This window comes from Microcaecilia unicolor, chromosome 6 (genome assembly GCF_901765095.1).
Source record: "Microcaecilia unicolor chromosome 6, aMicUni1.1, whole genome shotgun sequence".
Classification (NCBI taxonomy): domain Eukaryota; kingdom Metazoa; phylum Chordata; class Amphibia; order Gymnophiona; family Siphonopidae; genus Microcaecilia; species Microcaecilia unicolor.
The window spans coordinates 192948353-192969284 of NC_044036.1; the positions used below are offsets into that span (position 1 = coordinate 192948353).

Consider the following 20932-nt stretch of genomic DNA (forward strand, 5'->3'; position numbering starts at 1 on the left):
AACGATCATGAAGGTCATCTCTAAGCCTGAGGCACAAAGCCATGCAATCCTTCTGGCAGCCATGGACCCTGCTGTTACCCTTGAAGTGGTGTCATAGATGTCATAAGTGCCCTTTATGAGATGAAAAAATGCTAGTCAGCAGTTCTGAAATATTTGAGGAAGAGTATCCAGAATCTTGTAAAGGTGGAAATGTTGGTAATGAAGGATTTGCAATTTATGGATGCTAGCATGGCTCCTGAATAAACTGTATCTAGAGGTTTTTTGAGTCCCTGCCTGAAGGATAAAGAGCATGAGATTTTGAAGCTCTAGAACCACAGAGTGATGTCGTAACTGTGGTTTACACGTCCTGGAGCAGATTAGACTTTGTATTTCCTGTCCAGACATTTGGATGTAGATTGAATGGGATATGGAGTTTCACATATTTTCGATTGTACTCTTTGGAGTACAGAGTGAACAGGGATGATAAAAGGTCCCATAGGGATTTCAGTATAGCTTTCATCATAGATTCAAAGTCCTTTCTATTCATAGATGTAGTCTCTACACTGGTTTGGAGGACAAAAGTAAAGGTGGAGGTGGATTCTTGGGAGGAAGGTTTTTCTGTTCCTCTTCTGAAGAAACGGCTGCAATTGGTAGATGGATGTTAGAAAAGGTAAGATAAGGGCAATGAAATTCATAAAGAGGATGGGACGACTTCCCAATGAGGAAAGGCCAAAGCGGCTAGGGCTCTTCAGCTTGGAGAAGAGATGGCTGAAGGGAGATGTGATAGAGGTTTATAAAATAATGAGTGCAGTGGAACGAGTAGAGGTGAATCATTTGTTTACCCTGTTCCAAAAGTACTTGGATTAGGGGGCACGCAATGAAGCTACTAAGTAGTAAATTGAAAACAAACCACAGAAAATATTTCTTCACTCAATGTGTAATTAAACTCTGGAATTCACTGCCAGAGAATGTAGTAAAAGCTGTTATCTTAGCATGGTTTAAAAAACGTTTTGGATAGCTTCCTAAAAGAAAAATCCATAAGCCATTATTAAAATGGACTTTGGGAAAATCCACTTCTTATTTCTAGGATAAGCAGCATAAAATCTGTTTTACTGTTCTGGGATCTTGCCAGGTACTTGTGATCTGGATTGGCCACTGCTGAAAACAGGATACTGGGCTTGATGGACCTTTGTTCTGACCAAGTATGGCAATGTTTATATTCTTTGTTCTTATGTCATGTGAGGTGAAGAATAATTGGATAAGGTAACAGACCGTATTTTGGGGGGGGGGGGGCAGAGGAGGAAGATAAGCTGAGAGAGAATTTGAAGGGTGGTGAGCTAGGGGAGATGATTTGAGGGAGGGGGTCAGCATGTGTATATTTGTGTGTAGGTCGGGGAGAAATGATCGACAGCCTTATGGTTAGGGCTGCTGGATTTCATGTATTTTCATTTGGCAATCTGCAGAGTCCAAGAGGAATTTCAGGTAGCACTGATTTTTTTTTTCAGTTGGTGATATTTGTAGCAACAAGTACGAACACATCTGTGTTGCTGTGAGAATTCAGCATTGCCTTCAGCTCGCTCCCCATGGACTTGGTGGATTACTGAAATAATAATTACTGAAAGCCCAAAGCCCTGGCTATTGTGCAGTATTACTGAATTCCTGGGAAAAATGTGCACAGAACTTTCAAGTTTGCATCTTGAAATAAAAACTTTTCAGTTCAGAAGTGTAATTACTATTCAGAGACAGTTATACTGTACTATTTTGAGAAATTTAGTAGCAGAACTTTTTTTTTAATTGCAGAATTTTCTCAGGGGTAAAAGTTTCAAGTGGGTTCTCTAGATAGTTTAAAGGCAGAGAGCTGTGCATGGAGGAGGATCTGATCTGTAGAAACATCACTTTGTCTTGTTCCCCCTGTAGCCACTCTCCCCACGACCCCAAAATATTTCAGACCATAGATGCCAGTCTGCATGTGGAAATGTGTTGCTTCCCCACCCTCACAACTTTAGTATCTGCTATGAGGAAAAGCAGCCAAATATGGAGAACTGGCACGTCTGCAGATTAGCAGCCAGATATGTGAACCACATGTGCCCAGACTTTCTAGACAGGAACAAAGATGGATTTGTTCTGGCCTAATGACCCTAGACTTGAGCTGATGCGTTTACTCAATTGACCCACACCAGCCTCGTCCCTGACCCTCCACCTCCTGCATGATGTCTGTCACTTACTTACCCTCAGCATGAAATAAAGAGGTGAAATGGAAGAGTGACCAACCATCACGGAATGATAGATTCGTAACAACACAGACTTGTTCTAGAAACTAATCTAAAACAACCAGGCATTACTCCTAGGGAACAAAAAAGAAAGAGAAAGCTACATTTGGTGCAAACATTTTGAAAAATCTGCACACTGTTTTAAAACTGCCAAATTCTATGTAATTTAGTTGTTGTCATTATTATTAACTAGTAAAAAAGGCCCGTTTCTGACACAAATGAAACGGGCGCTAGCAAGGTTTTCCTCGGAGTGTGTATGTGTGAGAGATGGAGTGTGTGTGTCATAGAGAGAATGAGAGAGAGAGACAGCGTGTGTGTGTGTGTGTGTTTGTGTAAGAGAGAGAGTGTGTAAGAGACAAAGTGTCTGTGTGTGTGAGACTGTGTGTGTGTGTGTGTGACAGAGAGAGAGTGTGATAGACAGGGAGTGTGTCAGAGAGAGTGTATGTGAGAGACAGTGAGTGAGTGTGAGCCCCCACCCCCCCTCTCGCAGAGCCCCCCTCCCCACCCCCACCTCTCTGGTCTCAGGACCCCCTCCCCACCTCCCTCTCCCCTGGCCCGCCTCCAGCCATCCATGTCCAGCGACTCTCCTCTCCCCCTGCAGCTACCCATGTCCAGCGACCCCCCCCCCCCCCCCCGGCGCATCAAACCCCCTCGTCACCCGCAGCTGCCAGTGGTAACGGTGTCCGGCCGCTGCTGCTTCCCCTGTTGAGCAGCAGCGACTGCTACAAAAAGAAAAGAAACGATAAATGTTTTTAAACCTAGCCCAAATCATTCGCAAATGCCAGTCTTACAACGCAGTCTCTGCAGCCGCTCCTCCTCTCGCCTGTCACGTCACTGCGCTCCTCCGGGGTCTTACTCCAGGGGCAGTGACGTGAAGGCGAGAGGAGGAGCAACTGCAGAGACTGCATTGTAAGACTCGGGCTTTTGTGAATGATTTGGGCTGGGTTTTAAAACATTTTTCGCTTCTTTTCTTTTGTAGCGGCCGCTGCTGCTCATCAGGAGAAGCAGCAGCGGCCGGACAGCATTACTACTGGCCAGGGGCGTATCTGTGTGGGGCCACAGGGGCCTGGGCTCCCGCAGATTTTGGCCTGGACCCCCCTACCGCCGCCAACCCGTCGCCGATCTTTGCTGGCGGGGGACCCCAACCCCTGCCAACCGAGGTCCTCTCTTCCGTTGCAGCAGGCTGCAAGTTGCAAAGCTTCCTGTTCTTCTGAGTCTGACGTCCTGCACGTTGTACGTGCAGGACGTCAGACTCAGAACAGGAAGCTTTGCAAATTGCAGCCTGCAACGGAAGAGAGGAACTCGGCTGGCGGGGGGTTGGGGTCCCCCGCTAGCAAAGGTAAGTGACGGCAGCGGGGGAGGGTTGGCGGCGGGAGGGGGGTGGAGAGAGTGGTTGGTGGTGGCGGTGGGGGGGGGGCTAAAATGTGCCCCCTCCCTCTGGCTCTGGCCCCCCCTACCGCCGGAGTCCAGATACGCCTCTGCTACTGGCATCTGCGTGTGGTGATGGGGTTTGATGCGCCGGGGTGTGTGTGTGTGTTGATGTGCTTCGGGCGGGGGGTGTTTGATGTGCTTCGGGGGGGGGGGGCTTGGGTGATGCGCCGGGGGGGGGGGGGGTTCTGTGGTGCCATGCTTGTAGTTTTTTGATGTGCCGCTCCCTGCCAAATGCTCCAAAGTGGCAGGGAGTGGCGCACTGACAGCTGATTCCCAGGCAGGGGGAGGAGTAGGGAAACACACGGAGCGTGTTTCCCTACTCCTCCCCCTGCCTGGGAATCAGCTGTTAGTGACGTCATCCTGGCTACGGAGTCTAGCTCAGCAACTCCAGGAGCCACGGTTCGGGAGGGCGGCAGTGTCAGTTGCGAGGTTTTTTCAGAACGGTTGGTGAGCGCGGCAGGTTCGGGAGGGCGGCAGCCAGTCACAAGGCTTTTCGCTTTGTTTCGATGAGCTGGGTGGGGGTTTTTTCTCCCGGGATCACGTCATAATGCGGCCAGTGATGTCTCAGTCTGATCTATGGAGCCTAGCAGACGACCTCCGCGGGAGCCATGGTCCCAGGCAAGACAGAATGTTGGAGGTGAGAATTATTATATAGGTTGTGCAACATTCACTCCATCATAAGGTCTGACCATTTCCCCAGCAATATCCATCTCCAGGCTCCACCTTCCCCAGCTGTCTCTTGCCCAAAATTAGCTTCAACCCCTTCCCCTTACCTGACAGGTTAAACACCCAGGTTTTTATGCCCCTTCTTTAGGGCTGACACCTCCTAGTTTTCTCTATTTTGTCTCTCTTCCCCCCTCCCCCTCCACACACACACCCAAAGAGCCCTCACCTCTACCTTTCTTCTCTGACTGTTCCCCTCTTTTGTCTATTCTTACCTCTACAGTTATCTTCCCTTTCATTTCCAGTTATCAGCTTTCATTTCCCAAGATCTCCCCCATCTCTCCAGGTGCAAACTCCCAACTTGCTCAAGGCCTCTCCCCCTTCCCTCCACACACACACAAATGGCATGCAGCCTCTAATTTGCACCATCCCTCCATGGCACACCAACTCGCTCTAGGCCTCACTCTGCAGCATACACCCTCCAGCTTGCTCTCCCCCCCCCCCCCCCCCAAATCTTGCTGTAGGCCCCACCCCACTCCTTCAGCAAACAGCTTCCAGATTATCCGGGCCCCCCCACACCACTCCCGCCAATAGCAAACAGTCCCAGTTTGCTGTGGGTCCCGTCTCTGCAGCACATCTGAAGGTTGCTCAGCATACAGCCCTCTTCTCGCTTCACCCTCCTAGTGGCACACTGTCCCAGCTTTCTCTGGGCCCTCTTCATGGTATACATTCTCCAACTTGTTCCACCTTTCACTTTCCCAACACACCCCGGTCCCCTCCACCAGTGACACAATCCTTCAGCTTTTTCAGGCCTTCTTCCCTCTTCCTCTTCTGCCCACAGTACACACTCTCCAGCTTACCCTGTGGTCATCTTCCTGCTCCTCTTTCTCCCAATCATGCAGCAAGAGGAGGCAGCAAGAAATACCTTGGGCCACATCCTCCTCCTCCTTTGCCTGAGTTTGACTGTTTATTTGAACTGCACAGCTGTATGATGTCTTTTGTGGTTCAAAAACGCAGTGGAGCCCAGGCCAGCCCAGGAGGAAGATGTGGCCCAAAATGTAGCTGCTTTCTTCCTTCTCTTATTGCATGATCAGGGGCAGCAGATGAACAGGGTAAGTGAGGAAAGGCAGTGGATGTGTGCTGGAGGCAAGGAGGGGAGGGAGATACAGCTCAGTTTTGGAGGCCATATCTTGCTAAAGATGTAAAAAGATCGGAAGCGGTGCAAAGAAAAGCTACAAAAATGGTATGGGATTTGCATTGCAAACCATACGAGGAGAGACTTGCTGACCTGAACATGTTTACCTTGGAGGAAAGGAGAAACAGGGGTGACGTGATACAGACGTTCAAATATTTGAAAGGTATTAATCCGCAAATGAACCTTTTTCGGAGACGGGAAGGCGGTAAAACTAGAGGACATGAATTGAGGTTGAAGGGGGGCAAACTCAGAAGTATTTTTTCACAGAAAGGGTGGTGGATATGTGGAATGCCCTCCCGTGGGAGGTGATGGAGATGAAAACGGTAATGGAATTCAAACATGCGTGGGATAAACACAAAGGAATTTTATTTAGAAGAAATGGTTTCATGGAATCTTAGCAGAGATTGGGTGGCGACGCCGGTAATTGGGAAACAAAACGGGAGCTGGGCAGACTTCTATGGTCTACGCCCTGATTGTGACTGAATAGATAGGGATGGGCTGGAGTGTACATTTTAAGGGGCTTCGATGTTAGCTTCAGAACTTAGTACAACAACAGTACTGGGCAGACTTCTATGGTCTGTGCCCTGAGAAAGGCAAGGACAAATCAAACTTGGGTATACATATAAAGTAACACATACCATGTAAAATGAGTTTATCTTGTTGGGCAGACTGGATAGACCGTACTGGTCTTTATCTGCTGTCATTTACTATGTTACTATGTATGGTTGGAGAAAAGCTATTTTCTGCCTCCAGTCTCCAGCACGAGTTCTGCAATGTGTACTTGTGTAGAATTCACCTGGGAGTAAGGTGTGCCAGTGAAACACGAGAGCAGAGCTTCTCAAACCTTGGGTCTGGACCCCAAATGGGGACACAGAACCTGCCTTTGGGATCATGACCTAGGTGAGCTCTCCGCACGTGACATTATTCTGCACTTTTGGGGGGAGGGGGGTCAGACAATTTTATTTGGCCGCAATCAAGGGGTCACAAACCAATCCTTAAATATCCCAAATCACTTAATCACGCAGGGGTATTTTTGTACAAAAGATGTTATAAACAACGTAGTGCAAATCAACTTTTAATAATGGTACATGAACTAAGTAGCTATTGTGAGAGAAGCCTTTCACGTCAAAATCACTGCCCAATGACTCACTTATCTCATCATCGGCTTCAAACTAATCTCACAACATTTTCAAATTTCCACCTTTTATTATCTTTATAAAACTTAATTTTAGATATTCATGGACGCTTGAAAAGTGAGGGTGTTTTTAATAGGACTGTGACACTGATGCAATATGGAACATTGGTGCTGGTCCTAGGTGATTGGCAATATTGCTTCAAATTATTAGTGAACTGCTTTAAGATAAAGAAAAAAATTTTATTAAGTTTTATAGAGATAATAAAGGGTGGAAATGGAAATGTCATGAGACAAGTTTGAAGCCGATGAGATAAGTGAGTTGTGAGGAGGTGGTTCCAACGTGAAACAAGTCACTGCTGAGGCTTCTCTCATGATAGTTACCTACTTCACATACCACTATTATCAGGGGGTCACAGCCACAAAAAGATTGGGAAGCATGACCATCAGGTCTTCATTTACTCAAGATGCATTGTTCCGTTCAAGCATTACTGTTAATTTGACTGAAGGGTTCTTCCAGATTTGGCTGCATGATCATCCCTGGGGATGCTCCTGCCAGAGGTATGAGAAAGACTGACCTGCAAGGACTGCACTGACAGCACAGCCAGTCTCGAGCTGTCTGCAGTCTCCAGGCATGATTGGCTAGGGTGATCTCTTCTGCCTTCCTAGCAATAGCTTTCAACAGGATGCTCAGATGATTTGTTAGGGCAGAAGGTCAGAAAAACAAACATTAAAATGCATGTTTATCTTTCTGAATGGCCAAGGGTGAAAGAGAAAACTGATGACAAGAGAGTGACAGCACACAAGACACCCTGTTTACTTGGTGGCTACCTGGGGTGTGATGTAAGTAAAGAGAAAGAGGCATATTGTAGCCAGTTATTGCAGGCACGGGACCCCACACAGCTCAGTCCTGCCCTACAGCAGCCCCTGTTATTCCAGTACTGAGACTTCCACGTAAAGGGGCAGATTTAGGACTATACAGAGCAGGCAAGTCCCTTTGGGCAGCCATTTTCCCAGTACCACATGTTAAAGTTGTAGGGGTGGCAAAGCACCAGATGTCCATATGCTCACTGACATCTTTATACAGTAATATATTTGGGGGGGGGGAGGGGAGTAGAGAGGAAGTGGCAACAGAAGGAACAAGGTAAATATGGAGGGAAGCAAGGCAAACTGACAATCCTACACATCATGCCCACCCCCACAGCACAGCTCCGTGTTCATAAACTAGATATTAACATACTATGAGAAAGGTCCAAGGGCTTGACTAGTTTCAACCCCTCTGTAAAACTAGAATTAAAATTATTTGATAGCACTATTCAAAAAGTTATTCTATAGGAGAGTGAAATCTGGACTCTCTACAGTTTGGGGCAGAATCTCAATATAAACTCTGCTTCTCTTTGTTCTCTTAAAAATGGGTGCAGAGCAGAACTAAGATGTTTCCCCTTACAGCCTGCAAACAAAATATATCCCATTTCTGTTGTTAGTGAGGTGACACCAAAACAAAATTCCTCCAAAACCTTACAGAAAAGGCAGTCAGAACCTATGTAGCAAACCTGCCGTACCACAATAACACTAACATCGGAACTTTTACGGAGGGGACAAGATGGCGTCTAGAGCAGTTGTGTGTACCTGAGCTCCTGACCCTCCACCAACGCGTCTAATGAAGCAGAGCTTTTCCCCGGATTTTTCATGGGGAAAAGAAAAGGGAAAACCAGGGTAAAATCCTCCTCTAACTCTGGAGGAAACCCTACTCTCTGACAGACGACTCTGGAGACGTTCGGCGTTCAGACGCTGGAAATGCCGACGCCCCCTTTGATTGGATCCGCGCTATCGCTGGCAGATCACAGCATAGAAGGGGCTTCGTTAAGCCCTCCCTCGAACACAGCTCCCCCGCGACCAGGAAGTAGTTTGGTGCTGGCAGAGGAGCAGCACTGTGAGTCGCCCGAAATGGAGTTGATCTCCCAAGCAGCTGGAGGAGGATCTGCCACTACCTCAACCCCAGAAGTGGTGACAACAAGGAATATGCAGGCAAACAAGCCCTCATCTCCCTCTAATCTGGGAGCTGCCTCCATGGGAATTGGGGGAAACCATGGATGTCCTGTAGGACACTATTCAGGGACTGAACTCTTCTTCAGGTAACAAATTCATTTAAGGAAGAAGTTTCTGATTTGAAACAATCCCAACAATTTCTGTCTGGGAGAATTCAAGAACAAGAGGAGAAAACTGAATCACTAGAAGGAGAACTTTAAAATTAGAGTTTTGCAGTGACAGTTATTAAGGAGAGGGATATTCTGGCTAGGAAGCTGGAATATTTAGATAACCATGGAAGGAGAAATAATTTAAGATTTCTCAATTTTCCTAAATCACCTCTGATTCCTTCTATAGAAATCTTGAAAAGGTACGTAGGAGAAATATTGGGAGTTCCGATGGAGGGTTTTCCACCTATTGTTAGAGCCCAATATATATCTGGAATTAGAACTCCAACCGTGGAACCTCAACCTGAATTAAATCTAACTGAATTTTTGGAGAGCTCTTTAGAGGTAGTAACAGAACGAACAACTCTTCTGGTAACTTTTGCACTGGAACCAGACAGAAATAATATCTTTCAATTATATTTCAGACATATGAATGCAATGTTCTTTGGTGCCAAGGTCCAAATATTTCCTGATTTAACTAAAGACACACAAAAAAGAAGACATGAATTCTTGGGGTTAAAACCAAGAATACTTGCTTTGGGTGGTACATATATATTAAAATTTGTATGTAGATGTTTAGTGTCTTTCAATTCGATAAATTATATGTTCTTTGATCCGAAGAAATTGCAGGAATTTATAATATCCAAGGAAGATGAAAGAGGTTCTACCCTGAATGCTCATACAGGTTAAAAATATGCTGGACAAATTGGCTGCGAGTGTTGGCATCTCCCTGCTCTAATTGATTTGATTTATAAGTCTTTGATTTTGGATATTTCCTTGTATCTTGTCTCTTTATTGTGGACTAAGTTAGAGGTGAATTTTCCTAACCTTGTTTAACATAAAAAAGAAATACTTATTCCCTTAATTTCCAGTTATTTCATTGCATTTATGGTAAATTAATGTAATATTGAAAACTAATAATAAATAAATAAATAACACTAACATCAAGGACTCAAAGATCAACTTGTAATTAAACTCTGGAATTCGTTGCCAGAGAATGTAGTAAAAGTGATTAGCTTAGCAGGGTTTAAAAAAGGTTTGGATAACTTCCTAAAAGAAAAGTCCATAAGCCATTATTAAGATGGACTTGGGGAAAATCCACTACTTAATTTTAGGATAAGCAGCATCAGTGCTTTTTTTTGTGCTAGCACGCACTGGTACAGCGTACCGGCACCTTTTTTTCTGAGGGCCGGCAGCTCCTCTACTTGTTAAAGATGGACCGATAATAAAGAACGACAACGTGGATGCAGCAGCTCACAGGTTTGCTTGCTGTGTTTTGAGTGAACAGTGACTGCTGAGCGGGGGAGTGTAAACAGAGATTAATCAAATATCTTCCTTACTTACAGTGGACTAGATAGGCTTACTTCCACTCCACTCTCTATTTACCGGTCGCAGCGGCGAACTGGCGGGCGGCGGCAGTAAAGGCAGCAAGCAGGCAGGCTTGCCTCCGTGCTTTGCTTCCCTGCCCTCTCAGCGTCCCGCCCTTGCGGAAAGGAAATGACATCAGAGGAAGGAGGGGTGTTGAGAGGGCAGGGAAGCGAAGGACGGAGGCAAGCCTGCCTGCTTGCTGCCTTTACTGCCGCCGCCCGCCGGTTCGCCGCTGCAACTTCGGTAAATAGAGAGTGGAGTGGAAGTGAGCCTATCTAGTCCACTGTAAGTAAGGAAGACATTTGATTAATCTCTGTTTCCACTCCCCTGCTCAGCCGTTGCCGTTCACTCAAAACACAGCAAGCAAACCTGTGAGCTGCTGCATCCACATTGTCGTTCTTTATTGTCGGTCCATCTGTAACAAGTAGGGGAGCTGCTGGCCCTCAGAAAAAAAGGTGCCAGTACGCCATACCGGTGCGTACCGGCACAAAAAAAAGCACTGGGTCTACAAAATCCTGAGTGGTGTAGAACGAGTAGAAGTAAATCGATTTTTTACTCCTTCCAAAAGTACAAAAAAAAAAGACACTCGAGGAAGTTACAGGGAAATACTTTTAAAACAAATAGGAGGAAATATTTTTTCACTCAACGAATAGCTAAGATCTGGAACTCTTTGCCGGAGGATGTGTTAACAGCGGTTAGCATATCTGGGTTTTAAAAATGTTTGGACAAATTCCTGGAGGAAAAGTCCATAGACTGCTATTGAGGCAGACATGGGAAGCAACTGCTTGCCCTGGGATTTGTAGTATGGAGTGTTGGCACGATTTGGGTTTCTGCCAGGTACTTGTGACCTGGCTTGGCCACTGTTTGGAAAACAGGATACTGGGCTAGATGGACCATTGGTCTGACCTAGTATTGCTAGTATTGTTCCCACCCGAAACCTCCGTTCACAGGACAGATCCCTCCTCTCATTACCCTTCTCCACCACCGCCAACTCCAGGCTCCGCTCATTCTGCGTCGCCTCACCCTATGCTTGGAACAACCTTCCCGAGCCCTTACGCCAAGCCCCCTCCCTGCCCATCTTCAAGTCTTTGCTTAAAGCCCACCTCTTCAATGCTGCGTTCGGCACCTAACTCTTACCTTTCAGGAAATCCATACTGCCCCAATTTGACTGCCCCTATCAGACTGACTGTTCACGTGACCTTTAGATTGTAAGCTCTTTGAGCAGGGACTGTCCTTCTATGTTAAATTGTACAGCGCTGCGTAACCCTAGTAGCGCTTTAGAAATGTTAAGTAGTAGTAGTAGTAGTACTCATATGTTCTTATGACAGGCAGTGGGAGGTAACTCCTTTCCTATCAGGAGCAGGCAGCAGGAGGTGTCTCTGTTCTTATGAGGCACCAGCTGCGAGAGGTATTACTGTCCTTCCCAGGTAACTCTTCCCTATCAGGAGCAGGGCAAGGGAGGTATTACTGGCCTTACCATGAGCGTAGGGCAAGCTGTGGTAGTTTTCATTGTTTCTGTCGGGAGCAGGTGGCCGTTTGTAGGCTAAGGGAGGCTGATGATTAGTAGAAGTTCACTTCCTGGTTGAATTTTTCTTTCTCTATACATCACAAGATTGATAGAGACCATCTGGCTCTGTCACATCAATATAGTAATCCATAAGCCACAGCTGCTACATTTTGAACCCATCCCCTCTGGACAAGGATGTGTAATCCAGGCACAGAGTGAACGCACTCAAGCCTCCTCCCTGCCTCTTTCTTATTTCAATGTTTTCATTATGCCTCAATTTTTGCTTTCCTCTAAATGCAAACATTGCCTATCAGATGTCAGGGTCTTAGTCCCAGGCCCATGGGGGCTCCATTAATGGATATTACAGATGGGCTGAACATGCCTGGGCGAGAACCAGGGGCAAAAGGATAGGGGTGTTATGTGTTTCATATTGGAAACAGGATGCTGGGCTTGATGGGCCTAGTATGGCAAACTTATGTATTTAAGTAAATCAACACAGTGACTATAGGGAATAGGTGGTGCAGGGATACTGCCAGAGGGAGAACTCGGAGCTCCCGCAGTTCCACTCTCTCCCAGTAGTGGCAGTGTAGGGCAGTGCTTTGAGTTTCCTCTTGGCACATTAGATTACAATAAAACATATATTTATTTTGATTTTGCTCACACCTTTTTCAGTAGTAGCTCAAGGTGAGTTACATTCAGGTACACTGGGTATTTCCCTGTCCCTGCAGGGCTCACAATCTAAGTTTTGTACCTGAGGCAACGGAGGATAACGTGGAGGGGCATAATCGAACGGGGTGCCCAAGTTTTCCTGAGGACGTCCTCGCAAGGAAACCCGTATTATCGAAACAAGATGGGTGTCCAACTTTCGTTTCGATAATACGGTCGGGGATGCCCATATCTCAACATTTAGGTCGACCTTAGAGATGGTTGTCCCCGGTTTTCAGCGATAATGGAAACCAAGGACGCCCGTCTCAGAAACGACCAAATCCAAGGCATTTGGTCGTGGGAAGAGCCAGCATTCGTAGTGCACTGGTTCCCCTGATGCCAGGACACCAACCGGGCACCCTAGGGGGCACTGCAGTGGACTTCAGAAATTGCTTCCAGGTGCATAGCTCCCTTACCTTGTGTTCTGAGCCCCCCAACCCCCCCTAACACCCACTCCCCACAACTGTACACCACTACCATAGCTCTAAGGGGTGAAGGGGGGCACCTACATGTGGGTACAGTGAGGTTCTGGTGGGTTTTGAAGGGCTCACATTTACCACCACAACTGTAACAGGTAGGGGGGGGAGATGGGCCTGGGTCCGCCTACCTGAAGTGCACTGCACCCACTAAAACTGCTCCTGGGACCTGCATACTGCTGTCATGGAGTTGGTATGACTTTTGAGGCTGGCATAGAGGCTGGCAAAAAATATTAAAACAATTTTTTTTGGGTGGGAGAGGGTTGGTGACCACTGGGGGAATAAGGGGAGGTCATCCCGATTCTCTCCGGTGGTCATCTGGTCAGTTCGGGCACCTTTTTGAGGCTTGGTTGTAAGAAAAAATTGACAAGTAAGGTCGCCCAAGTGCTCATCAGGGACACCCTTCTTTTTTCCATTATCGGTCAGGGTCGCCCACGTGTTAGGCATGCCCCAGTCCCGCCTTCGCTACACTTCCGACATGCCCCCATGAACTTTGGTCTTCCCTGCAAAGGAAAGCAGTTGAGGACGCCCAAAATCGGCTTTCGATTATGCCGATTTGGGAGACCCTGGTAGAAGGACGCCCATCTCCCGATTTATGTCGAAAGATGGGCGCCCTTCTCTTTTGAAAATAAGCCTGATAGTAACATAGTAAATGACGGCAGATAAGACCTGTACGGTCCATCCTGTCTGCCCAACAAGGTAAACTCATTTACATGGTGTGTGATACTTTATATGCATACCCGAGTTTGATTTGTCCTTGCCTTTCTCAGGGCACAGACCGTAGTAGTCTGCCCAGTACTGTTCTTGTACCAAATTCTGGAGCTAACGTTGAAGCCCCTTAAAAGTTACACTCCATCCCATCCCTATCTATTCAGTCACAATCAGGGCATAGACCGTAGAAGTCTACCCAGCTCCCATTTTGTTTCCCAATTACCAGCGTCGCCACCCAATCTCCGCTAAGATTCCGCGGAACCATTCCTTCTAAACAGGATTCCTTTGTGTTTATCCCACGCATGTTTGAATTCCATTACCGTTTTCATCTCCACCACCTCCCGCGGGAGGGTATTCAACATATCCACCACCCTTTCCGTGAAACAGTACTTCCTGACATTAGTCCTGAGTCTGCCCCCCTTCATCCTCAGTTCATGTCCTCTAGTTCTACTGCTTTCCCGTCTCCGAAAAAGGTTCATTTAAAATTAATACCTTTCAAATATTTGAATGTCTGTATCACGTCACCCCTGTTTCTCCTTTCCTCTAAGGTATACATGTTCAGGTCAGCAAGTCTCTCTTCGTATGGTTTGCAACGCAAATCCCATACCATTTTTGTAGCTTTTCTTTGCACTGCTTTCAGTCTTTTTACATCTTTAGCAAGATACGGCCTCCAAAACTGAACACAATACTCCAAGTGGGGCCTCACCAATGACTTGTAGAGGGGCATCAACACCTCCTTTCTTCTGGTTATGCCCCTCTCTATACAGCCTAGCATCCTTCTGGCCATGGCTGTCACCTTGTCGCATTGTTTCTTCACCTTTAGATCCTCAGACACCAAGACGCCAAGGTCTCTTTCCTGAGTCGAGCTTACTAATCTCTCCCCTCCTATTCGGTATCTCTCTTTTGGGTTTCCGCACCCCAAGTGCATCACTCTACACTTCTTGACATTAAATTTTAACTAAGAATCATACAAAGAAACTAGTCCACTAGAATAAAAAGTAAAAAATCAAAAGTGCATTGTGAGTGTGATAAATATTTTTTTTTTATTGCTAATAGTGCTCAGTAGGTGGGGTCGCATTCACAGAACTCTCTTGCAGTATGTTACTGCTGACTCCCTTAAGACATCATCGCACTCCTTCCTCCCTACCATATCACCACCATATTCAAAAACATTTCGTTTTTCTGATGATAAGAATGAACTTGTACTTAGCTTGTCTAGGAGTGCAAGGAGTCACTGATGAATCAGACATCCTGTGGGGATCCCCATCCGTGACAGTGACTAAAATTATAACGGTAGTCTACACTACTCCCTAAAATCGGGATTAGAGTCCAGACCCTCGACCATTCTTCTACTCCCTCCAGGGTATCCACTCTATTGGCTATTTTCGTGTCATCCGCAAAAAGGCACACCTTTCCTTCCAACCCTTCAGCAATATCTCCCACAAATATATTAAACAGAATAGGCCCCAGCACCGACCCCTGAGGAACTCCACTGCTCACCTTCCTTTCTTCCAAGTGGATTCCATTTACCACCACCCTCTGCCACCTGTTGGTCAACCAGTTTCTTATCCAGTTCACCACTTTCGGTCCTAAGTTCAACCCTTTCAGCTTATTCACGAGTCTTCTGTGGGTTAAGTGACTTGCCCAAGATCACAAGGGGCAGCAGTGGGAATTGAACCACGCACCTCTAGGTATAAAGATGTGTTCTAGCCACTAGGCCTCTGCTCCACATCATATCCTCAACTACAATCCAACAGCAATGTCATGGTGTTTCAATTACTTACATAAGTACATACGTGTTGCCATACTGGGACAGACCGAAGGTCCATCAAACCCAGTGTCCTGTGAAGGACTTGCAGGACTGGAGCAACATAGAAATAACAACAGGGGAGAAAAAAACCTTACCTCATTAAGTGTCTCCTCTCAAAGGCCAAAGTGTAAACCAGAAGGAATCTAGGTCTTCCATTCCACAGTTCGTGTCATAGGATACCGCAGCCTCTGGACATGGGAACTGGATTGGCCACCAACAGCCACACCAAGTCTGCATACCACAGTCCACAAGACCAGTCCGGAGCCATCAGGAACACTAAGTGAGGATGCTGTGCAATCCTACGCAGGAGTCGGTCTATCAAAGGCCATGATGGAAAAACATACAAGGGCTCCTCTGACAGTCAGGGCTGCACCAGGTCATCTATCCCCTGTGAGGCCCGCTCCCTTTAGCAGCTGAAAAACGCTCTATCTTGGCATTGGCATTACCTGCCAGGCCAGATTGGACCTGGCCTTGGCCCTGGTCAGGTGTGGCAACTGGCAAAGTCTTGAGCGATCAGGGCCCATGAGACAAGAGGGCAGACTAAAGGGTCTGCATGTGTACCTGGGCCCACATTATCTGCAACTCCTGGGCTCCAGAGCTGCTGCCACGGAGCCCAGGAGCTACAGATAATCCCACAATTCTGGGCTGCCCGGTCCTGTGGGACTTGTAGGAACCAGATGATTTGAGTTGATTTACTACTCAGCCCAGAGAATCCAGAAGAGAAATGGCCTGAGAGGTTACCAAGTTGGCCTTCTACTCCTGTTCAGTGTGGATCAGCCAATTGTCCTGCTAAGGATGAACTCAAATTCCCTGGCAACACAAATGCAATGTCACCATCACTATCACCTTGGAACAGGTGCAGGGAGCATGGCCAAACCAAATGGGAGAGCTCAAAACATAATGGCATTCTAGCACTCAAAAGTGGAGATACCGCCTGTGATGGTCCATGATGGGAATATGCAGGTTGGCCTCCATGAGATACAAGGAGGTCAGAAACTTGCCTTGCTGAACCAAGGCTATCACCTAGCAGAGAGGCTCTATTTAAAAGTGCTGCACTTGGAGATAGGCAGTCACTCCTTTGAGATACAGGATGGGATGATGAGCCAGCTCCAGGGCATAACCCTGATTTACCAGCTCTAGCACCCACTGATCTGAGGTGATGCGGCCCACTTCTTCAGAGTAAAACTTGCTTTCTCTTGGTATCCAAGACCCTGGCCATGACTGTCTGCATGCTAGCCCTAGTCCTGGTCTGCTGCCCATCAGAGGAGTCCATCATATGCGTCCGTTCCAATTCCAGTCTGGACTGTGGGCATACTTTTCCTTCTAGCCCTTCAGCAATAACGCTCACACAAATATTGAACCGAATCGGTCCTAGGACAGATCCCTGAGGCATTCCACTACTTACCTTTCTTCTGAGCAAATTCCAGTTACCACCACCTTTTGTTACGAGTCAGTCAACCAACTTCTGATCCCATTCTCAGTTTGCTCAATTTATTCATGAGCCTAACCTATGAGGAACTGTATCAAAGGCTTTGCTGAAATTTAAGTAGACCACATCCAGCACATGTCCTCAATCCAGTTCTTCTGTCACCCAGTCAAAGAAATCAATCAGATTCATTTGGCACAATCTACCTTTGGTGAAGCCATGTCGCCTCAGATCTTGCATCCCATTAGATTGTAGAAAGTTCACTATCCTTTCCTTCAGCAGCGGGTCCATTATCTCTCCCCCCCCCCCCCCCCCCCCCACACACACACACACACTTCCCCACCCCATACACATATCGAGGATAGACTTCTCTTATTCCACTTAGTGAAGGGGGTCCACCTCAGCCTTTCTCCAATCCCACGGAATGTCCACTGTTTCCAAGGCTTTATTAAACACAACTTTTAAAGAACTCAGCTAATATCTCTTTGGCTCCCTCAGTCTCCAGGGATGTATCTCATCAGATCCCATGGCTTTGTTTACTTCCGGTGTAAATAACCAATTACAATCAACAGCCCGCGTGGATGCAATTTTCAAGGCATATATTATGAAATACTTTGTAATTTGGGGTTTCCCTCAGTTTGGAAAGTACACGCATGAGTAGCAACCAACATGCAATTGTGTGTAGAGTAGAGGAGTAGCCTGATGGTTAGAGCAGTGGGCTGAGAACCAGGGAAGCCAGGGCTCAAATCCACTGCTGATCTTTGCAATCTTGGATAAATCACTTAATCTTCCATTGCCTCAGATACAAACAGGGTTTTTTTTTACTAAGCTGTGATAAACACTAACGCATATTTATCACAGCAAAAAAAAAAAAAAAGGCTTACCATAGGTAGGGCTGGCATTGGGGGAAGGGGGGGGGGGGACAAACAGGGCAGCTGCCCTGGGCTCCACAGCTCTAGGGGGCCCCACAGTCCAGGCATCTCTTCCCCTTCTCTCCACCACAGTCCGTCTCCTCCTCCCTTCCCAATCTTCTTTAAAAATGTATTTCCCTTCTTAGAGGGGCCCGGCATGGCAGCCATGCCGGAGGCAGCTTGTGAGGATGGCTACCACGCCGGGGCCCCTCTGAAATCAAAATTTTAAAGAAGACCACAAGGTGAGGGGAGGGGAGGGAGACGGACTGTGGTAGGAAGAAGGGGAAAAGATGCCCGGACTACATAGTAGCAATGCAGGTGGGGAGATTGGGGGGAGGGGGATCAGGGGCCTCCTCCTTAATTTCTGCCCTGGGCCCCACCATGCAACCCATGTTCTAAAAAAAACCCCACTTTTTTTAAATGCTGGGGTGGAGAGTGGGTGTGTTCTGTGCTAATTGGTTAGCACATGAGTGGTAGGGGCTCATGCGCTAATGGGAAAATTAGCGCATGGCCATTAATGGGGGAAAGTAGAAAAACTGTCCATTTTACCCTGGCGGTAAAAATGGCCTTAGTGAGTTGGTTATGGCCACTTTTTACCGCAGATTGGTAAAAAGGCCACTTACATTGTAAGCCCTCCGGGGACAGGGAAATACCTAGTGTACCTGAATGTAATTCATCTTGAGCTATTACTGAAAAGGTCTGATCTAAATCCTAACAATAAGTGGTCACATTGATTATAGTTCTATACTATTGTGTAACTTTCCCGGAAATGCCTCTCATAGGCCAAGCGTGGTAACTTGTCAGACACTGCTTGTGAAATCCCACATGCCACAGAAAAGTCAGAAAAGCTGTTGCTTAATTAAGAAACATGGATCCATGTTCCTATTATAAAACTCCTATCGAAACAGAAAGACCTCAGGCTGCCCTCTGCTAAGAAACAGCATTGAAATTTCAGTTTTGATCAAAAGTCACTCATGGTTTTCTGGAAATCCTGTAATAATCCATCCTTACATAATACAGCAATGCTGAGTAGCACACATGACCATCCTTTCCTCTCTCACGTACAGCAGTACAAATGACCACACAGCACGGACGATCTGCCTTTTTGTTTTACATCAGTTCTTCCTTAATTTGGAGATAGGGTGATCTGCTGGAGTGGGGTAGGAAGAGTCTGAGCTAGTGTCGTACGTGGGAAGAGAAACTTTCTTGGTCTGCGCAAGGATCAGAGATAGAGGGGGGAGGGGCTCCCTCAGTCTATGCTATAGTGCAAGAGTATTAGTTACCCTAGGCCAACCTTCAGCCTTATGCCCCCATCCCATTAGTTTACCCCAGCCATAAGTACATAGGTATTGCCACACTGCGGCAGACGAAAGGTCCATCAAGCCCAGCATCCTGTTTCCAACAGTGGGCAATCCAGGTCACAAATACCTGGCAAGATCCCAAAAAAGTACAAAACATTTTATGCTGCTTATCCCAGAAATAAGCAGTGGATTTTCCCCAAGTCCATTTTAATAATGGTCTATGGACTTTTCCTTTAGGAAGCCGTCCAAACCTTTTTTTTTAAAACCTTGCTAAGCTAACTACCTTTACCACATTCTCTGTCAATGAATTCCTTTTCAAATAAAGATTTCATTGTGGACACCATCTGAGAGAGGTTTTTTACTCTACTGTCCTTTGCTTGGCATTTGATCTTCAGTGGAGTGGTTACCTTCTGTTGGTGTTGGCTAATGGTAGGGCTGCCACTGAGTAACAATAATTGGGATTGATAAGCAGTAATTGGTGCTAATTAGCAGTTGCATGCGTAACTGACGTATGCCCCTATTCTGTAAACTGAGTGCCTAGCTTCTCTCGTGCACAACTACAAAGGGGGATTGACGTGAGAGGGGATATGGGCGTGTCAGAGGCGTTCCAACTATTTCGGCACACACTTTATAGAGTAATTGCATTTTTGCGTCCAACTGCAGCGTTTTAAGTGCCAGCGTTTATGCCTGCATGAGACATGGCATAAGTGGTCGCACCTAGAGTTTGGTGCATATCTGCGGACCTACGCTAGTATTCTATAATAGATCTGGTGTGTAACTCAGTGTTTACTGGTTATTTTTATGCACCAGATCTTCCTTGTTTGTGTGTATTGAGGTACTTGCATCATATCACATGAGGAAAGGCTGAAAAGGCTAGGGATCTTCAGCTTGGAGACAAGACAGCTGAAGGGAAATATGATAGAGGTTTCTAAAATAATGAGTGGAGTGGAACGGGTAGACGTGAATTGTTTGTTTACTCTTTCCAAAAATACTAGAACTAGGAGGCATGCGATTGAAGCTACAAAGCAGTCAATTTAAAACGAATCAGAGAACATTTTTTCTTCATTCAACGTGTAATTAAACTCTGGAATTCATTGCCAGAGAATATAGTAAAGCAGTTAACTTAACAGGGTTTTAAAAAGGTTTGGATGGCTTCCTAAAGAAAAGTCCATAAGCCATTATTAAAATGGATTTGGGGAAAATGCACTGCTTATTTCTAAGATAAGGAGTGTAAAATGTACTGTTTTGGGATCTTGCCAGGTACTTGTGACCTGGATTGGCCACTGTTGGAAACAGGATTCTGGGCTTGATGGACCTTCGATCTGTCCCAGTATGGCAACACTTATGTACTTACTTATCAAACAATTGCGAACTTAACAGTGAAGTTTTCCAATTTGATTATTCTGGGGACTTTAATGTGCAGGTAGATCAGGTTCTTGATCCTAGAACAGCATATTTTTTAAATCATTTTTAGTGGACCTAGGATTATCACAATGGGTTAAAAGTCAAATGCATATAGGTCACACGTTAGATTTAATAATGTTGTCTCTAGATATTAATGGTATTCTAACAATTTGAAAAGTGAATCTTTCTCGTATGGATCGTTCTGCTTACAGTTTTGTTTAACTATGCATGAAATGAGAGAAAAATCTTCTCAGGGAAATAATCTATACTTTTCTGGTGCTTAATTCTGTTCAGATGCAGGCGATGTCTCCTCTTTTTTCAATTGTTTCCAGATCATTTTGAAGAGCTTTCTTGGCTGAACAAGCCATAACTTGGAATGAGGTTCTGGGTAAGGCTTTGGATAGGGTGGCTCCTATACAGATTAAGTGCGTCCGTTCAGGGCAAAAAT

The 20932-nt window shown here is 46.2% G+C and overlaps 1 protein-coding gene across 1 annotated transcript in view; it reads left to right on the forward strand.

The window, feature by feature from the left end:
- SEMA3B (semaphorin 3B) overlaps positions 1 to 20932 on the forward strand; it is a 229508-nt gene that overhangs the window by 106988 nt on the left and 101588 nt on the right. Inside the window, 1 exon segment of the mRNA XM_030205932.1 lies at positions 11415 to 11427. Within this exon segment, the coding sequence (XP_030061792.1) occupies positions 11415 to 11427 (13 nt within the window).